The sequence below is a fragment of the Neodiprion lecontei genome, chromosome 1 (assembly GCF_021901455.1).
Source record: "Neodiprion lecontei isolate iyNeoLeco1 chromosome 1, iyNeoLeco1.1, whole genome shotgun sequence".
Taxonomy (NCBI): Eukaryota; Metazoa; Arthropoda; class Insecta; order Hymenoptera; family Diprionidae; genus Neodiprion; species Neodiprion lecontei.
The window spans coordinates 40,186,913-40,207,485 of NC_060260.1; the positions used below are offsets into that span (position 1 = coordinate 40,186,913).

The 20,573-nt window shown below is 39.9% G+C and overlaps 4 protein-coding genes across 9 annotated transcripts; 2 read left to right on the forward strand and 2 right to left on the reverse strand.

Annotated features, from left to right (window-relative positions):
- Positions 1 to 1,423: 1,423 nt before the first annotated feature.
- LOC107224845 lies at positions 1,424 to 8,011 on the reverse strand. 2 transcript variants are annotated; one of them, XR_006904710.1, is made up of 9 exons: positions 7,763 to 8,011; positions 7,398 to 7,440; positions 7,175 to 7,299; positions 4,381 to 7,083; positions 4,131 to 4,288; positions 3,837 to 4,041; positions 3,605 to 3,727; positions 3,242 to 3,451; positions 1,424 to 3,057 (listed from the first exon to the last, which is right to left on the reverse strand). XR_006904710.1 is itself a non-coding variant. In XM_046741785.1 (8 exons), coding segments are annotated over exons 1-8 (3,468 nt in total). In that variant the 5' UTR covers positions 7,765 to 8,011; the 3' UTR covers positions 1,424 to 3,342. The 2 variants fall into 2 exon arrangements, 1 of the variants encoding a protein (XP_046597741.1); XM_046741785.1 differs by having other exon boundaries at positions 1,424 to 3,451.
- A 146-nt stretch (positions 8,012 to 8,157) lies between these two features.
- Positions 8,158 to 9,481, forward strand: LOC107224848 (DET1- and DDB1-associated protein 1). The gene is made up of 4 exons (XM_015665059.2): positions 8,158 to 8,383; positions 8,676 to 8,814; positions 9,069 to 9,130; positions 9,254 to 9,481. The coding sequence occupies exons 1-4, from the start codon at positions 8,381 to 8,383 to the stop codon at positions 9,359 to 9,361; spliced, it is 312 nt and encodes a 103-aa protein (XP_015520545.1). The 5' UTR covers positions 8,158 to 8,380; the 3' UTR covers positions 9,362 to 9,481.
- A 1,536-nt stretch (positions 9,482 to 11,017) lies between these two features.
- On the forward strand, positions 11,018 to 13,805 carry LOC107224893 (putative sodium-coupled neutral amino acid transporter 7). The gene is made up of 5 exons (XM_015665133.2): positions 11,018 to 11,322; positions 11,692 to 11,809; positions 11,921 to 12,281; positions 12,469 to 12,718; positions 12,835 to 13,805. The coding sequence occupies exons 2-5, from the start codon at positions 11,707 to 11,709 to the stop codon at positions 13,492 to 13,494; spliced, it is 1,374 nt and encodes a 457-aa protein (XP_015520619.2). The 5' UTR covers positions 11,018 to 11,322; positions 11,692 to 11,706; the 3' UTR covers positions 13,495 to 13,805.
- Positions 13,373 to 20,491, reverse strand: LOC107224876 (E3 ubiquitin-protein ligase RNF123). Of its 5 annotated transcripts, none has more exons than XM_046741711.1 (11): positions 19,940 to 20,491; positions 19,242 to 19,384; positions 18,824 to 19,158; positions 17,442 to 18,425; positions 16,838 to 16,974; positions 16,642 to 16,778; positions 15,442 to 16,583; positions 15,025 to 15,353; positions 14,763 to 14,928; positions 14,533 to 14,676; positions 13,373 to 14,385 (listed from the first exon to the last, which is right to left on the reverse strand). In XM_046741711.1, the coding sequence occupies exons 2-11, from the start codon at positions 19,355 to 19,357 to the stop codon at positions 14,057 to 14,059; spliced, it is 3,819 nt and encodes a 1,272-aa protein (XP_046597667.1). In that variant the 5' UTR covers positions 19,358 to 19,384; positions 19,940 to 20,491; the 3' UTR covers positions 13,373 to 14,056. The 5 variants fall into 5 exon arrangements, with proteins under 5 accessions (XP_046597667.1, XP_015520598.2, XP_015520597.2 ...); XM_015665112.2 differs by having other exon boundaries at positions 16,642 to 16,745; positions 19,242 to 19,434; XM_015665111.2 differs by having other exon boundaries at positions 16,642 to 16,763; positions 19,242 to 19,434.
- Between the last annotated feature and the right edge of the window lie 82 nt (positions 20,492 to 20,573).

Genomic DNA, 20,573 nt, shown 5'->3' on the forward strand with positions numbered 1-20,573 from the left:
TTGATTTTCGCCAGTTCTCTTTTTCCCTTGGATCGTTCCGTTCCTTATGAATGGAGCCGGCAGCCCGGGATTATTCGAACCACGGTCTCCAGTGAACTTTTCGCGCCACCCGCACACACCACGTCGATATTGAGAAACGCCTGTAACGTCGATCAGTAGCAGCGCGCTGGACAAAACGTCGCGCGAACCTGCAGCAGCTCGCGGGTATTAACTGAGAAAAACTGCGAGCCTGGAGCGCCCGTCGGAGTATCAACAGCGCGGAGCAGCAAGTCGAACTCGCGGAAGAAACGTGGGACTTGGTATGATGAGGGAGGGAGTGAGGGGCGGAGAGGAGAGGAGAGGAGAGGAGAGGTGAGGAGGAGGAGAGCAGCCCGGCCTCGGGTCGCGGAGGGAAGAGGAAAGGCGAAGAGACGACGGGAGGGACTCACTCGGTGGGGACTGTGTCTCTTTCAACATAGCATAGCCATGTATGGAACCGAGAGACAAGTACGAGGACGAAGCAGAAGAAGAAGAAGAAGAAGACGAAGAAGACGGCGGGTGCACTGGGCAGCCAGTCCACGCTTCTCCGCTATAACAGCACACCGTACCGCTTCGGTGACAACTACACAACGCAAACGCGGAACCTCGACGAGGAGACGAAGACGACGAGGACGTCGACGAACCTCACGAGACGCCCACTTGTCGCAGTCCAGGCGGGACGAACGCCGCCGCAATCCAGCGACAGATATTACTTGGGCAACTTGTTTCGTTCTGCACCTACGCGCGGATCCCATGGATTCGACTTTCTCGATTTTCACGACTGCTGCAGATGGGCCCTTATTTCAATCCGAATAACATATTTCTCGCTGGGAACTTGATAAGATATACCCATCAGTTCAACTCGTTATTTATTTTTAATTTCTTTTTATTCCGCTCCTTCTTCGTGTATTTTCTGTATTGAATTACAAGTTGGTTTTTTTTTTTTTTTTACACAGGCTATGTAAAGATCATGCTCTGACGGCACGCTGATAGAAATATACCGATATCGTATTTAGCAGCGACACGCTGATTAAGCATGTATACAGAAATTTTACCGGAAAAAGTCTCGAGTTAGTTTGCGGCTGGATATTGAGCTGAATAAAAGGCAAACTTAATTGACGTGGACATTTGAATGATGCACTGAAAAACAGCGTGAGAAAGTATAATAATTTGAGATATTATATCGCGTGAAGAATGGATTAGAGGAGAATGATTGATTCCATGACGTAATGGTTAGGGAAGTAAAAATGAATGAAATGTAATTGAAAAGAAGGAGTATAAATAAATACAATGTCCAATGAAGACTTAAAAAGAGTACCAAAGTAAAGTCCGGTTTGTGTATATAGCGCGGAACAAAATGCGCAAATAAAAATCAATAAAAATCCCGCGATATTTGCTACTGCAGAATGTTACATGAATCGTTCGAAGAGAGTATATAGGTATAACATGTACAAGCATGGGGTATAAGATGTGATTTACGACGCGCTACCTGCACCCGCAGGTATAGGAAAGTTGAGTGCATGATGTATGTACTTATGTACAAGTTCAAATACGATAATGAAGAATACACGTGCGGGTAGTTTGCCTACGGAGTCGTGCGGTTTTATAAATATACGGAACACGAGGTCGGCGTAAAAGCGATACGTTAAATAGATAGCCGCGGCATACGGAGATCCGAACGATTGGATAGGAAGGAACAGCACGCTGGCGTGAGGCGGGCGCGCTCGATAAAGCCACGTGAAAGTCGAAACCGGTCTGCGGGGCTGCACCTTCGGCCACCGGTAACTCTCCGCAGGTTTCATCAATGGCTGAAGCAATTCGGACAGAACGTGAGTGTTGTAATCGGTCCGCACCGCGCCGCGCAGAACGAAGCGTGGGCGGACTCGCGCGCTGTAACCAGCCAACGGACGGTTACACCCGTCGCGTCGCCCTCGGGAGATGCCGCCGAACGAGTCCCGAAACCCAAACCAGTGATCGCTCTCCCATTGAAAGAGAGATAAAACGATCTTCCAATAACCATTACACCTAATGATCCTCATTTTCCTCGCTTTTCAATATCGCCTATTCCCTCTGTACAATTCATTTAATTATCTTGAATTGTTGTCTGATACCCAAATCAATTGCCTTTTTCATAAATTATTTCCTTACCTTTCAATCTATCTGTATAACTGCCGCTGGACGTATCCCATACGAAGGAAATACTTGTAGGGCGATAAAAATTATAGGAACGTTCGGTCGTGTTAGCATTAACAATTGGCGAATTAATTGATATTTGTTTTCTTGAAAAGTTGTGTCATGTCTACTGAATTTTTCCTTTAACAATGGAAGAAAGTTAGAAAAATAAAAAAACATCGAATGATTTATACTTGATAGTATTAGGAAGTTTTGGATTCAATAAATTTGTACGAGGCATGTTTATGCTAGGTGTGAACAAACGGTAGCTCCAAGGTTTACGATTGTTCTTAGAAATTCTACTACTGTAAACAAAATTTTACATACATATACCGCATTATGTATACAGTATTCGAGCGTATGTACCTAAACCTACGTATACATAGTAATATGATAACTGTACTCGAAAATTTCGAAACTTCGTGAGATCGAGTTTTCTAGTCGACAACTTGACATTCCGTTCATAAAATCGGGTGATATATCTCGCAGGTAAAGCCCACGCCGCTTCCGTGGGAAGGCCCTTTACGAAAATCAAGAATAAAAAATCAGACGGCGCTGTTAATTAGATATAATTTCTTCTCCACGCTTTACGCCTACCGGCCTATATTGATAACCGATAATCCAAACCTTAATTATAATTGATCCTATCAATCTTCGTCTGCCGCAAACGTGACCATGTTTCTGTTCGTCAAAGTTATTCAAAATTGGTATAAGCGGTATCCGGGCTTTTTTTTCACTACAGCATTTCTAAGAAGGTGTAGTTTCAAACTACGATGTCTGTCCTCGTGCTACTGATACTACTTCGGGTTGAAAATTACAGACCGTAATACGGTAGAATAAGTTTCGCCGATGTTCACAGGTGTGGACCTTTCATGTCATGTATCATATGAAAATTAAAAAATGAACACATATACATATATCTAGTATAAAAATGTACGTATTCTATACTTTTCTTCTTAATTAACTTATCTACAATTAACGTCATTATTGCCACCATATTCCAAGACCAATTTTTGAACATTTTACAAGTTGGAAATAAAAATCAACTTACCTAATTATCTTGTAAAATTCACGAACACCTTGAGGACGCTTGGCATCGAGTTACTTGCTTCTAAAATCTGATATAATAAACTAGAGTTTGACAGATAAGTGTCATTTTTCGACAACTAACGCGATATACTCCTTAACGGCGTCGATCCATCTGGTCAAGAATCTGTGATCCTTTTTCACACCGGTGATTAATTGCTTGATATCTTTTTCTCTAAAAAAAAAAGAATATAACATGTAAGTACAGGGTTCTTCATAAATCTGAATCACTTTTGTGCATTATAATTGCATATATAAGCGATATAGATTAAGGGTAAGGACTTCTCGTGTGATTCAAGTGGATAGAAAAGTGTGATGAAAAACTTACTTTATGTTACCTAAAAGACATTCCACGGTTACGTCATTTGGCCTAATATCTTCAAATTGCTCAAGATCTACAGTAACTTTTATCACCAGTTGTACTTTGTAGCTATGAAGTTGAAACGATATCCTGTGAGATAAATGTAAATCTTTATTGCCCTATGCGCCGATTTTAAGCTTAACAGGAATAGCTATTTTTCTCAAGTCATTTCCAAGATTAAATGATTTTCTATATTCACCTATTTCCCGATCTTGTTATCGCATGAAAATCCCGCAGCTTATCAAACTCGTACATAAAATCTATCAGTAATTTCACTTTGTTTGAAATCAAGTCTAGCAAAGGTAAAATACCCTGCGTTGTTCGATGTACCAATTTCAAATGCTCAGGATCGAGTTTTTTTAATAGTATATTATGGACCAGAGAAATATCATCGTCTGCAGAATCTGTATCAAATATATTTTTAATGCGAATTGTTATCGGTTTGTTTATATTGGAGATTTGTTGTCTTAAGTCAAATAAAATTCCAACGTACCCGGGAGAAGTGAAATTATTCTAATATGTGTAATTAGATAAGGTGCAGTCAACTCTTTATTTGCTTCAAGATTTATTATGACGACGAGGGATTTTGAAATAAAGTCGATTATGACTTTTTCTGTATCCAGTGACCTTATTTCCCAAATGCAATTATCTCTGAAATCGAAAATGTTATTTCAATAATTAATTATCAATGCAATTTCAGTTTCCTGACTTATTTTTCAGGTCTTAGAGCATCGTCGACTCACCTTTGAGCATACTTCGCAAGTTCTTCACTGAACATCACAAAGCAACAATTGTCATTGTACTCCACACATTTCTTTGGCATCAAGAAACTTTGCGAACTTTTATCACACTCTACTGAGGCTGGTTTCTGTTCCTCACAAACATGCGGCAGCTCCGTAATTTCCAAATCTGAATCGGAATATGGGTCTGTTCCTTTTGCTTCTATGAAAGAATATTCCTTCCCGCTGATGACATCTTTAGTCTGAGTCAGTGAAGCTGCAGGTTTTGAATCGTCATTCTGACTAATCATCAAGATTTCAGGATCTTCACAGAAATTTGGAGCAGGAATTGTAGTAGTCATCTCTTCGCTGCTTTTTTGCTTTTCGTCAGCAACATCACTAACACAATTGCTTCCGATCGTTCTATCTATAGATATTGTGCTTTGTGATTCATGCATAACTGTATTTCTTGATGGAGGTGCGTTGATCACTTGGAAACTCGTATTTTCCTGCAACTCCAAGTTTTTAGTGACAGAGTATTCTTTGGTGAATACACAGTTTTCTTCAGCATTGGGACTTGCTATCTTAAGCCGTTTAGACCTCGGAGTAATCATATTAGACAGACTGTCGTTACTTGTATTGACCAATTCGTTATCAACTAAATGCTGTACTAAGCCATTCTCAGAGTTTTTGTTTAGCAACATTTGATCCGATGATTTGCTTGTTTCCATAATTTCCATACCCTCATCCGACTTCCTCTTCTTACTGAATTGTGGTTCACTTGACATGATGCCTGTGTTGAACGACAAATCTTGCTCTTTTACGTTCACTTCGGCGTTAAGATTATCCAGAGCTATGCTCGGAGAGCTGATGATGCCAGCATCGTGTTCAGCTCTTTCGTTCTCTGAGGAATCACAGCGTTCGTTGTTTTCAATATTTCTCGTGCTCTCTCTAGGTATTCGGTTTATTTCATTCTGTGGTTCTTGAGTTTCAATTTCAACAGAAATTGAATCAGTGCCCAAATGCGTGATTTGCTCTTCTACATGTAATTCCGGATTTATCTGGGTAGTATCAATATTGCAATTATTAAATAGTGCAGGATGATTGATTTCCAATATAAGATTTTCATCTCTGTCATCTTCTATGTTTTTAGCTGTAGTAATTGCTGTAGTAAATTCCATACACGAGTCATCGCATGAGTTTGTCTGATCCTTATTTTCAACTACTAATTCCGGTGCAGATTCTATGCTGCTGGGCTTACTGGTAGAAAAAAGATTGTCAGATCTTTTAAATTTCTGTAACATTAAATTATTTTCATGTTGTTCACTCATAGGCAATTCAAATGGTATAATATGCTGTATGTCATTTATATCGCTAGAATTTCTATTCTGATCTGGACCAGTTCTCAATGTATCGATTGCTTCTGTCATTTCGCAGCCAATGTCACTGAAGAAAATAGTTTTATCCCTTAATTTTGCCATATTTTCATGTTGTTTACTCACAGGCAATTCAAATTTCATGACACGCTGCACATCATTTGTATCGCTAGAATTTCTATTCTGATCTGGACCAGTTCTTAATGTATCGATTGCCTCTGTCATTTCGCAGCCAATGTCATTAAAGAAAATAGTTTTATCCCTTAATTTTGCCGTATCTTCTTCAGACTTTTTAGACATTTTTAACTCCTGATCACAATGCTTTGACAGTATCCTGATGTCTTTTGTCATAAAAGGTACATTGTTGAGTTGATATTCAACAGATTTGTCCAGTAAAGTCTTACAGGAAGTCTGACATTCATTAGACACAGGCGCCATTCTTCGTGATGCCATCTTATCTTCAGATAAATTCCTGACAGGCAACAAGTGTCTTACATTACCGATAGCTTTTGTTATGTCGCAACTAAAATCATTGAAAAATACAGTCTTGTTGATGGCCCGAGCAACTTCATGTTCGTTCATACAACAATTGCTTTCTAAATTATTCTTAATGTGTTGCTCATCATTATGAGTAGCTTTGGAGTTGATCGTCATATTATTTTCTTTATCTAAGCCCGGATTTGAGTGTGATTTTGTCAAAGTCAGATCCATCCCTGAGTCATCAAATATTATAGTCTGATTTTCTATAGGAGATTCTATATTCACCTTTTCTGAATGTGGAACTATCTTGATAGGTGTTGAAAACTGCATATTTTTACCACTGATAACTTGGGTGAACTTCATCTCGCCGTCACTGTCATTAAAAAGCATGGTACTTTCATGTTTTTTAATGTCTTTCTCAATAGCTGTATATGTCGATTGAGAGTCAATGGCTCTTCTGACAGAAACTGTCTGCTCGATCCCACCAACCATCTCAGTTGTGTCCAAATCAACATCGTTGCAAAATATTGTTTGAGACATTAAATGGTTCAGATTTCCACGACTACAGGCAATGACATCGGTAAATTGAATGTCCGTGGCTGAGTTGGAAAATACTTTGGTCAAAGAATAGATTGGATTATTTTGATCCATGGTTGTACATGCGTCGGTATGCATTGACTCATGTTCATTGCAAACAAATGCAGAACCCATTTCTCTCATTCCGATCTCTACACTTTTGTTGTTTTCTATATCCAGATTGTTACTGTTTATATTCTCATTTGTAGTTTCCATCGACTTTGAGATATTCTGATCAGCTTCTTCGTAAGTATTATCCCAAATTGTACCCTGCTCCTTGTGGTCACAAAATTCTCTGCACAAATAAACATCAAGTAACCATATTGCAACTCCTATTTAATGAGATCTCATTTAAATTCAGATAATTTATGTTTGGTAACGCTTACTTGACGTGCTTCTTTTCGGCAAAGCTTACACGTCTCTTCTTTATACTATCTGGACTTGTCTCAGATGATGAAGCATTGAAATCCAAATCTTGAAATGGCTGTCGAGATTTTGGTGGCTTAAGGATCTGTTTGAGAGAAATATCAAAATGAGTAAATAAGAACTACTTATAAACTTATCTCTTTAGCCATCGTGGAATCAAAGTGACAGCCATGAAATAGTTACCGAAGATCGTCGTTGGTTACTACCAGCAGAATTTCGGGTGAGCCTGTAAAAAGAATTATATTTATTGCAATCATAAACATATAGAATTATTTCAATACGATTATAAATATATAAATTTGGGCACTCTTGAAAGACATTGATTAGGAGAGATGTTTCTTTGAAAGTAAATTATAAAATTTATTACCTCCCAACTTACAGATATTACTTATTGAAAGAATAATCCAGTCGCGAGATTTTCAATACAGATGAACGATTGTCTGAGAAAAGTTTTTCACACACGAAGAGAAAGTTAAATAAATAAATATACCTCGTAGACTGATTGAATTGATGGATGGGATTGCTTATTTGTCACAAATTATACTCACATTATTTTGTTCTTTGTGTTTCGAATTGCTCCTGTTTTAAAAATGTCACAATTTTATCACGTGATACATAAAGAATTCTAGGTCTCCAGATACCTAATAACAAGAACTATTGGCACTGATAAGCATGGAATATCACAAAAATCTCGGCGAGAATATTTTAAATTTGAACCGTTGCACTTGCCAGATTATAAACAACACTTTCGACTCTGGAATTTTTTCCGATTTTAGGTGGTATCACTGTTTAGGATGCTGTGAGTCATTGCTGCCAACTGTTCTTTAAACCTAGCGAGCCTGGCAGCTGGCGACATTCACTGTGAAATGTCAAGTTGCGCTGCGCGCGACATTGAGAGAAACCGATAAGGTAGAGTCCCTTTTTCTGTAGGAATTCAGTGGGGAGACACACCATTATCGCACCATCTGTAGTGGTCACGACCGTGGTAGTGGTTCAGTAGAGCATGTGTCTATACGTTTGGAAACATTTGGAAAATAGGTTGTTTTTTTATGATTTTAACTAAGATTTTCTTTCGCAAATACGGAACACTCTCGCACTTGATTATAGCGCGGTACACCATTTACAGATTTTGTGTATTCTGAACTTGCGATTAGCGTTCATTAGCAATGGTAAGTTATTTTCCACCTCGCATGTATCGACCAATTTTTTAGGTTACGACCAGAGTACCACTTCCCTGTGATTTTAAAATACTACGTTTCACCGAAAAAAAAATTTGAATTTTCACGAACGTGGTTAATTTAACTTCACAGTTCTTGTTCACAATTGTTTTTAATGTAAGTGAAAGAATTATTGCATTACTGCTTCCGATTAAGCCATACCAAATAGACTCCACCTTGCATGATATGTACATACATACATATTTAAGATACGTCAATCAATTTATGGAATATTTATTTACAGTCTGTTGCGGAATTTCTCAAAGGATTGCCGTCACATGATGAAAACAACTTTGCTAATTTTCATACAGATAATGGAAATCGAACTTGTGTCAAGAGACCATCGGTGTATCTGCCTACTAAGGACTACCCATCCGAACAAAGTACTAGAATATCTACTTCATTATTTTTCCAAACAATTCTCTATAAAGTGAGAAATACTTCTGACATGGTCTCACTCTGTTAACAAGTGAATTTTTGTTATTTGAATAGAAACGAGAAAACAGAAAAATTAATTAATCAAGATTACTACATTGTAACTTATTACTACCAACTACTTTTGAAATACTTACTCAGATTCGCGAATGCTAGGATAAACTTTTTCGTATTCGAATTAAATAGATTTTCTAATTTTTAGTCATTGTGACTGAGAAGACAACTATTCTCCTGAGGTATCTTCACCAACAGTGGGACAAAAAGGTATTACTAATAACGTATAGATAAAATTATTAGCATTGAAATATATTGGTTTTGATCAAGTTGCTGTGACATTTTTTTTTGTCTGTACCGTAAATATTTGCTCACTAAATGAGTGTCCCGCAGAGTGCCGATAAAAAAAGAGAGCTCTTGTCCGGCGGTGGAGAGTCTCAAGAAGAAGTAACAGCGACGCGCAACAAGAGGCCAAGACTTGACTTGAACAACGCACTCTAAATCTGCAACTGTACCTATTAATGTTGAAATATACAAAAAAAAAAAAGAAGAATTTCTATCTTGACAATTTGTATCATCAATAACATTAGAGCTAAATGTAGTTATGGTGCAGATAATGGTTGAAGATTGGGTCGATATTACCCAGAAAGATGTAACTTATTTTGTGACACCAAATTATAAATCTCATTTCGTATCGAAATCCACTGCACACATGTGCATGTCACACGTCCCTATTAATTATCTATCTTATAAATAATGAATTGATAACGTTTTATTTGTTACGTAGTATAAATATTACCAACGTCGTATTTTATATTGTTTACTATGTGTGTAAAGTGTAAAGCCAATCTGCAATACGTAGTTTAAATCAGAGCCATATTCCAATATACTTACGTATTTGATTTAATGATAATAATTGATATGAAAATGAGAAACTAATTCTTGTAGTCGAATGATGTAATTATTTTATGTATGTACATGTTGAACACGGTTGATTAACTTGTTCATAAATTATTTGATAATTTCCGATATACATCGCAAAAATGTTGCCAGATGATTTAGAGAATTTATTGTCTCGAGCCTTCGTAATACTGAAAGTATATACACATGCGGGTTTGACTACAATTTGAAATAATGAGAAAATTGTCGAAGTGTGAACAATTCGCAATACTATTGGCTGCACTGTACAAATACAAAGACGTCTTTACAAAGTATATTGTAAAAATAATTTTTCCAACAATCGTGATCAGAAATCTTGTCAATCTAATGAATATTATGGACAAGCAAAAAGAAAAAAACCAGATGACATTTTCATCGACAATGAATTATAATTACACCCCCCTCTGCATGTGGTTAATAATTTGAATTGATTCTTCATTTTGTGTATTATAATAAGACTGGATCACACGAATAATTTGAAAAATGTCGATGCTTTGTGTTAGCGACATTGACAATGACAAGAACCAACAAACAGGTCGCATTTGCATAAAATCTCAACGAATCTGAACAAGTTAGTTCTATAGACTATTGTATATGTAGCATCAACTAACGAAAATTTCGTTATATTATTACGTAATTTATATCACCATTGTTAAGTATTTATTCAGCTTTATTATCTCGTGAAATTTTTTCGACTCAGACGCCAATTTCGCAATAAATACTACTATGTGCGAAATTGTTCCGAATTATATTTTTTTACTATTACCACAATCCTATCTCTCTCAATTTCGATGGATGTCGACATGGATGAAGAGTAGCAAATAATTACAAAGTCATAAGAATAGATCTAATTATAACTGGATCTCGCAACCAATACATAATTTGTATCTTATTTAAAAAATGTATTACATAGGTATATTTAGTCATTATGAGTATTTGTTAAAGTTTGATTTAAGTTATCGCGTTTTGACTTGATTGATTGCCGTTCTAAACGAACGTTTATGCTATAATAAAATTTTTTTTTGTACAGCTTAAATCAATTATTTTTAGTTTCAAAGGGTAATGAGGAGAAACAGGTGCAATTGAGGGAGTTTTAGCTATCTTTGCAGTGTCATTGTGGATAATATTCGGCAGTCGATCCTATCATTTGTGGAGTGTGATTTCTGATGACATGCGCATGCGCGAATGTGCAGTGCACCAATGATTACATTTTTTCACGCATTTGCATTATTTATGCATAGTATGTGCATGAATCGACTTTGCTTTGAACAAACTTTGAGCTTTGCTTTTAAACTCGAAAGATGATAGTGATCATTCATAGTTGTCACAGAGAAGTGAAGAGTTCTCGTCTCCGCAGTTGTAAAATGTAAAATTTGATCGACATGTTGTAACAAGACTTGCTTCGTATATTCTAATCTATCTACTTAGATTTCTTCGATTATGTGCCATACATCGGAAAAGAAAAAAAAGTAAACAACCTAACCATTGCGCACATGTGAATGACCCAGTGAGAATAAACAAAGGTAACGATGAAACTGTTTTCAGTGAAATTATATTTCAACGTAATGAATACCGATTTGATAGAACACCATAGATTGGGCACATGTAACATTTTGACAACCTGAATGTGTGAATTACGCCGCATATATTTATAAATACATGCCTATGTGTGCGTGTGCGTCACAGGGGCATTTGGGGTAGATATCACCGCAGTTCTTAATCGCTTATTTTCTTATCATGTGATGTCTCAGCTCCTTGATATTGCTCTATGACCAAGTAGCTTGTCATAGAAATACAATACAATCTGCTCGTATTTCATCCGCGAAAATTTATACGACTTTTCCGATAGTTTCCCGTTTACGTGCATAATTATATCTATAAAAATCCCACAGCAGAGAACTGTCAACATGAACTACTTGAGAAGAGATAACGAGCGCCTGATCGGCAATGAAATTGTTCTCACAACGGCACCCAGCGCAAACACTGAATCTAGCCAAGAATGTACCGTAGGTATGTTTATGCACTAAGCTTACGCTAAGGAGTCCCATACACGACATTGTTTCTGATGAATTTGATATCTGGCATTATACATATCCCGCTACTTATTATATTTTTCTTTAGGTGCAGGATCGTTGGCTACAATCTTTCTAATAGTCAACGCTACACTGGGTGCTGGTCTGCTAAATTTTCCACAAGCATTTGATAAGAGTGGCGGTGTAATAACCTCTATATTAGTGCAGCTGGTCTTTCTCATTTTTATTACAACTGCAATAATAGTTTTAGCACATTGTAGCGATAGCACTAATAGCTCGTCGCTACAGGATACTTTAGCTGGAGTATGCGGACCTAAGTCATTAACATTCTGCGCTATTTGTGTAGTTGTTTATAGCTTTGGCTGCTGCATTACATTTCTAATCGTCATAGGGGATCAATTCGACAGAGTTTTGGCAACCGTATATGGCACCGATTTTTGCCACTATTGGTAATTTTTTCTATTATTAAAGATACTTGTTTGCAATTTTTTAACGATTGTTGTGTGCCAAAGGAATTCGTTCATGATTCATTAGGTGTTTGCGATATAAGATTGCAAGAATTCACTGCCCTTATTTGAAACATCCACCCTTGATAAGAAACGATCATTTAAACTATAAATTGCAATTGACTTCCAGGTACCTTTCAAGAGGATTTACATCTACTCTAACCTGCTGTATCCTCATTCTTCCATTATGTTTCTCAAAAAGATTGGATGTGTTGAGCTATGTAAGTTCTCTTGGCTGTCTGGCAGTAATCTATGTTGTATGGTTGATAGTTTATAAAAGTTACATAATAAACGGCGAGCCCTCAAAGCCGATGAAAATGTGGCCCATCCATTGGACCGAAATATTCCAAGTGGTTCCTGTGGTATGCTTCAGTTATCAGGTATGTACATAGGCGAGGACCCAAAATCTTTGATAATAGATTGACTATAAAAGTTTAATTGTTATTGCTTATTCTACAAAATATTTGAACAAATTTTTGTTATCTTCATCATTCAGTGCCACATGTCTGTGATACCTATGTATGCCTGCATGAAGGATCGAAAACTTGGGAAGTTCACTGTTTGTGCAATCGTCAGTATGCTAGTTTGTTTCATAGCATACACCATAGCTGGGATTTTTGGCTACTCGACATTTGGAATCGGAAAGGTACCCGATGACATTCTGCAGGGATACTCGGATGGTGGGACATTTTTGACAGTTGCAATTGTTGCGATCGCGCTTAAAAATGTTACAACTTACCCAATAATCTTATTTTGTGGCCGCGAAGCGTTCCTTGGCCTTTGCACCGAGTACATTCAGTCGCTTTTTATGTCCAGAGTAATTTTATCTCTGGTTTGGGTTGCCCTCAACTTAGTCATAGCTATCACGGTGTCTGATATTACACCAGTTATAAATTTGATGGGTTCCTTGTCAGCAGCTTTCATTTTTATTTTCCCAGGAATTTGTCTGTTACAAAATACTCTAATAAAAGATCCATACTTGTACCTGAACAAAGATAAGTGTATTGTCATTTTCTCGGCATTTTTGTTAGCCGTAGGCGCGTTTGTTTGCGGCGTTGTCTTTGTAGAGTCCATACAGGATATGGTCAGGGAAAAATCAACCTCGTCACTTGTCACAGGTTTCAGAATCGGAATCAGAGATAGCTTGTGCGTTTGAAATTGAAATATGGCTTTCATAGAGCATTCCAGAAGGCCGAAGGCAACCAAATGATAATACTTTACTACATATACTTAAGATAATGGTATACTTGCAATTTGATGAGAGCTGAAAAAAAACTCGTTGCTCTATAAATATGCACGATATCATTGCAAACGATAAAATATAAGTGATTTTATTGGTAATTATAATATTATAGTGTGAAACTTTTTATAATAATTATCAAATTCAGACTGACATTTTTGTAATGAACTATAGAACCATTGTGATCTCACTACCTACCTATTTTGATAATAAATATTTGCCTTTCATCACTCCGAGTATTATTCATCCAATTTTCTTTGAGACGCTGAAAGGAATTATGGATTGCTGATCGAGTACCTTGGTGGGTAAAATTTATTTTTGCTCATCTAATTTATAAACAATATTTGCAACGACACCCACGTCAAGCCAGTCATGAAATGTAAAAAACTATATGAGAAATTGTATGCTTGGATAAGTTTGTTCTTTGCATACAATTTATAAACATGTCACCTTATTTTTTATCATAACACCGCAAAATTCAGGATCTGTCAGTGGTGATCTTTTCCAGCAAGTAGTCACTAGTGAAGTCATGTAACAATTCCCCTTCAAGATCTGTAACTTGGTTTATGGTAGCTTTGCAAAAAAAACATTCTCTACTGTTCAATAAATGGTGAGCGATGCAGGCTCGGCATGAACGGTGATTGCATGGTTTGAATGTCGCAGAGATCGTATACGCGTAACAAATTGTACAAATATTCTCGTCGTCGGTCAATACTTTGGTCTCAGTTAACATTGTTCTATTCAAGTCCAAGTATCTGAGCATCTCCCTTACACTGTTTATCTCCTGTTCGGTGACGTCCTCTTTATCTAAAAAATGTCAATGAAATGTGATCAGTGAATTTTTCAAATTCTTTCACCAATTTGAAGTTACTAAGTCTTAAGGTATGTTTGAAACAACGGATTGATGAAAAATACCGAGCATCGAATATAGGCGTATTACTTAAAGTTACTCACAGTTTTGAAGGCAAAATGGCTTTATATTCTTGATCTTCTGATTCTTCGGTTTCAAGTCTCCGAGGATAAAGTAAAGCGAGCCAATTTGGAAGCTGGGCTCAGTAAGTAGGGCTCTAGTTACTTTTGGAATTTCTCTGCGTCCGGCTGTAAGTACAATATGCAGAGTGTGTCTACTGATGGTTTTCGATAGTTGATTAGCCTCAGTTCGTACTTTATATTTTAGCAATTACTTTTGAATGTTGATACGTCCTCCTTGAGCAAAATCAGCAGAATTCCAACAACTGCGGTAAGAATTGGGAAGTGGTCAACGGTTTCCAAGTCTGGAATATCGAGTAGCACAACGTGCTGAAAGCAACCGGACTGCGAGCTGACACGATTCAGTATTTGGCAGAGCAGCTGCGAGTGTCCAAACCATAAAATTAACGATTGAATTCATGCCTGTAGGGGATCAAGGAATAGGAGATGAAATATAATTTATTGACGGTGTATTACCTGGCACAGCCTGGCAAGTAGATTTTCACTGGAGGCTTGAGAATCGTCAGTAAAAACGCCGGGTGCCAGAGTAGCAATCATCTCCAGCACCCTCAGCAAAGAAATGGCCAGATCGAAGCAGGTTGCGCATATTTTAAGTTGGCGTGACTCGATTAGGACGCGTTCTGGTCTTGAAGACACGTTTTGGATCTCTTGCAGCATCCCAATGAACTCTGAGAAAGCCCAGTTAAGCTGGTTCAGAAGCGAGTTCAAAAACTGCGTCGTTGTTGTTGGATTTGACAAAAGAGCGTCCCTTACGTGAGCCTGGTATATCAGAGAAGGACATGGCTCTGTGGAAAAGAAACCGAAATGTGACGAAACTTTCTGACCAGTTCTTTATCAGCCATTCAATAATACGTACTATCGCTATAAACTTACTTATAGGCTGCGATATTGACTCTTGCTGAAGCATCTTGGGTCCGATCTTTTTCGCGAGATGTGGACTCTTCTCGTATCGGAAAGCGAATCCGCAGCCCTGCCAGAATCTGACTAATACCCAGTTGGACTGAGCCCAAGCTCTGTTCTCATAGGGCCGTAAAAGACTGTTTACGACTTTGACCCTCGACTCGATCGGGACTCTTTCGAGGGGTCCAAGAGTCAGAGAGTTTGAAACGTATCCTGCTAAGGTGAGGATGAGAGTGTCCTTTGCATTCGCGTGAATAATCCGTGGATCGAGGAAGTGATCACACAGGAACCGTGCAACCTCGACTAGCATCTCTTGATACTCAGGAATGTCTTCAATTGGGGCGGTTGGATGTACATGGTTCCTGATCCCAACACTGAGGTCGGTCATGGCCTCGAGGTAGAAGTCAGGCACGAAGCTGAACATGTTGCCCTCCTCACTCGCGGACGTTAGAGTCAAGGTGACCACTCTCAGCAGCCATGCAAGCTGCGCTTGTTTTTCCTTGGAGTAAACGGCCGCCCTGACCCACGCCATGTGCCTCGCCTGCTCGGCGAGCTTAGTGTCGAAGACTACCATTGTCCTTGCGAGTTCGCGGTTCATCGCAGCAGCATCGGGGTCCTTCGGCTGCTTCTTGGTAATCTCTAGACGAGCCTTAACTTCGGCCATTGCAGTGATGTACTCGGCCATGCTTTCACGAAGGCTGGCGACCTTAGCAATCTGTCTCTTCGCCGCGACGTGATAAAATAGTATTATCCCATCGAGAAGCTCTAGGAGGGACATTGCTGGGTTGGCCGGCCCCAGCCGCAACGGTGTCCTGTCCTCCCGGCTGTAAGGGAAGTAGCCAAGCCTTTCCAAGATCATGGGACTCGCCGGGCCCGACGAATTGACTGTCACCATTCTCGCAAAGGCAGGGATTGCAAGAGGAAGTTCACCTAAACGTGCTGGTCCACCGGAAAAAGGATTCGACGGATCTTGTGCCTGCTCCATTGCAACTAGCACCTCGTGTTCAGGACCGAGAAGATGCAGAAGCTCGTTCTTGTAGGTTTTGTTCAGGTGTGAAAGGACCCCACCGAGTCTGTCTATCCCCGCGAAATTTATAGACGCGTCGTAGAAGGCTCTGCGATAAAGAACAGTCTTAGAGTATTAATGCGATTCAATATATGGGGAGTTTTTACCTGCATGGCACGTATACTGGATGCGAAGCGATTTCTGCGTCCCACAGCACCCTGAAGGCAACCAGCAGCCGGTGGAAACAGCAAAGAGTAATGGGCAGCGGGGTCTGGAGCACCGGCATCGTCTGTAGGAATTCGGACTGAATGCTTGGGTTTATACAAGCCGCATTGCGGCGACTCGCTAAAAGCTCCGACTTACGCGACTTGAGATCAAGTTCTCTTGGACGAAGCGGCGAAACTTCTTGAGGAAGATTGTTCGCGACGTAGGCGAGTATGGAGTTCCGTCGTTGTTGTCCAATAGCGTGACAAGCAGCTCAACCTGAAGTGCCTCGACCTCTTCAAGAATTAAAGGATGACAACTAATCAGTCTTCATGCTATCGGTATAATACGGGGGTATCAAGTGAAACCATGTAACATTTTTTTTCTAGCCCTCAAGTGCATGAGTACGCTCATCGCGGAAATGGTCAATCACTATGCGTCCGTAGCCGTCTTAAGATGTTCAATAGAAACACCCGCATTCGCACAAGGGACAAGGGCAACTGCAGAAAACGTTGCCCATGTGTAGTGGGACTATATGCAAACCTCAGCTTGTCGATTTGATACCTGACCGACATCACCCGTCTAACAATCTTGCGAGTAGTCGCTCAGGTCCTCATCGATACGCTGAGGATTTGAACTAAAGTCCTCCCGTTCAGCAAGTCTCGAACGCTACGTGCTACGCTACTACGGTCGGTTCATCAAACTTCCCAAAAAGTGAAAGACCAGCAGCATCAAACACACTTTTCAACCGTTCTGAACATACCGGAAATAGCGCTCTTGATGCGGTCACAGGCGTGAAGATACTGCTTCCTATTGACTTCTACGGCCCCATCAACGGGGTCAGTTTCCCACCAAGTACTACCGACGACCTCTGCGAGTCCACTCTCATCCAGAGGCTTAACATGGACGAAGTTAGCAAAGCGAACCCTGTCGAAAAGGATGTGCTGCAAAAGATGTTGCCTCGTCGCAGTGTGCTGGCAGAGATTCGTTAGAAGAATCAGGCTCCTGCACTGGTCAGGATACTCGAGTTGAAGGGATACGTGCCGAAATGAAGAGAGAAGATAGACCACGGTGCTCTCAAGGCAGGACTTCATCTCTTCGTCCTCCAGGAACGTCCAAAGAAGATCGAGGCAGATTCGGACGCGACTCGAATCGGCACCTTTTGCCGGACTTTCGCCAGCGCCAGACAGCTCCCTTAGAAAGCGAACAAAGACGGCCTCTGTCACGTAAGGTATCGCCAAAAGTGGTCCTAGATTTTTGAGGATAGCTCTTGCCAGAGAGGCAAGAAAAGCGTTGCAGCTCATGGTCTCGGAGAAGGGCACTTTACCCTCTTCATCATCGTCATCTTCGACCATGGACTCACGTCCGTTATCGATCAGAAGTATCACCTTCCTGAGCCACTCGAACACAAGAATTGCTTTACTGACTTGATCGGCTGGGGATGCCTGAGGAGTTTCATATCCTTGAACCGGGTAACGCAGAGGTGTCGAGCCAAAGTTAGCCGTCAGATTTTCGGTGAACGCCAGGCTGACTGTGGGAAAGTAGGCCATTCCAGCACCCGTGCAGATCCCCCCGAACGCTTTTCCCATAGACCTCCCGTTTCTGTAGAATTCCACGTCTCCCTGGTCAAGGTCCAGAGCGCAGCCGATTATATCGCCGGAGAGCCAGGGCTCCCCATACTTGTGGGTCGTTACGTTCCATCTTCGAACCCGATTCCCATCGTAGGCATACGAGTTTATGGTGTCGCCTAAAAATCGTACGGAAATCGGGTTCAATTACAAATTGAAAAATAGACGCCACTGTCTTTCGCTGGCTCGCTAGACTCTCTCGTCGCCGTCGTCGCCGTATGATTACCATTCTGTCAGTATTGAGGAGTAAAACCGCCTCGACAAGAGCGACCGAGAGAATCTGACGGATGCTCGCGAGTAACAATTAGGGATATCGAGGACCGTGGACTATTTCACAAAGTTTGGCACTATAGCTAGCGACAAAGGTGGCGTAAAAGTAGCGTTATTCTTGCGTTTGCCAAGGTTGCCAACAATCGGTTATTTTGGATGTTCCTCACGAGAAGATCGCTATTTTCGCGTCGACTTTGCCGTTATAGCGTTAATGAACAAGCCCGCAGAAGAATCCCCGGGAACGCACCGACGCCTGACTCTTGGCTAAACTTGCACTGAGCCGTTCCCCAGCCCACCTGCATGACTCCCTTCGAGCCTAGCTGGAGTTCGTACATCCACTTGCCGGCGAAGAGACCGACGTTTGCCCTCATCGTGCTAAAGTTACTCTGAGAATTGACGCTCAATCTATCCGGAGATACGATGAAGAGACCGTGGTGCGTGGAGACGTCGAAACGCACAATTCTCGGCCCTATTCGACCGGGTCTCGCGTCTTCCTCTACCATTGACGATGAGGCCGACTCATTTTCACCCGACAGCACCATTTTCATGAAATCATTCGCCGTTCCAAGATACCGAACCACCCTAAGTTGTGTGGGAAAATATCATTAGCACAGAATATCTTTGTAAAAAGTGCATAGCGACATTTATTCATCGCGCATAAGTACCTCGCATATCCCGATTTCTCCGGAAGCTTTCCGCGATCTTTGGTATCCTTTGCCGCGCTTTCCTCGGCTAGCACACCTGGTCCAAATACGTTTCGAAGTATCTCTGCCATGTTCATTTCGTCACTCCGTTCGATCGTGCCGATCTGAATTAAATCGCTCCTTTGATCATTTAGGTAAAGCTGATCGTGAGATGCTGTTGATTATTGTACAGTTATTAGAGACTCACGATTCCTTATTGTTAGAGGAAAATTTCTTATAAGCAAAACACTAGAGTACGAAAAAACTACGCTGTAGTTACCAGATTTCACCGAAATTTTGCCAGTTTTAAAAACGCAACATTTACTTCAAGATGATTGTGCGGGGGATCAAGTCTGTTACTCTTTTTTAAATTTGTCACATTATAGATATGCGCTAAACCAATCGGAAAGAGTTCCCACGTATGCTTTTGAGATAAGCTGCATCTCATTTACTTGTTTACGCAACATTGAAATAACGAGAAATACGTTACCTACACAATATTATTTATTTTTTATTCTATAATCCCTAACACCGATGGACGTATAAATATTATACTATACTATTGCTCGAAGCACTGTGTACATATATTCGTAAAGCACTGTAGATTGCGTAAGCATAAGATTGTAGGGTCCTAAAACCTTAATGATTATAAATAAAAATCACAAGATAAAAACACTTGCCTAATTGAGGATCGTTGGAGTTCTCTTCATTCAGTTTTTGAATTATCTTCCAAAAACCTTATCAATTTGTCGATGTGTATTAGGTTCCTCGTGTCAACGGCTACTCGTTAATTGGCATCCTTTTTTTACGTTAATTACTTTCGGATTAGAAAAGCTCATGTAGGCGTAATCGGAGGTGTTTCAACGCCGGTGTTTGTCCGTGATGCTTTTCCGGCGGAATAATTTACCGCGATTTGGGCAGCTCGCGCGTGGATGATTTTGCCACCATTTTAGCTCAAGGTGACAGCACACGAAAAACCGAATATAAAAAAAGAAAAATATCTCGGTCGTAATCACCAAACGTCGAAACGCTCATGCGCAAATCGTTCTGGCGCCGACGCGCCCGAAATTATTTGCAGCTGTATGGATATATTCCAAGACGCATGCGTACCTTAGACCTCTTGGTAAAACGCACTGTTTCACTTTTGAATTTTTTCTGCTCTCACCCGCATGATATTCTAGATACGAAAATACGATACGATTTATCAATTACGGTAAAGAAATTTCGTTGTTTAGTTGGACACGAATGAAATGATAATTCTTTGAGAAAAAAAAAAAAAAATGTCTTTCGACAATTTTTAAAATCTACTAATGC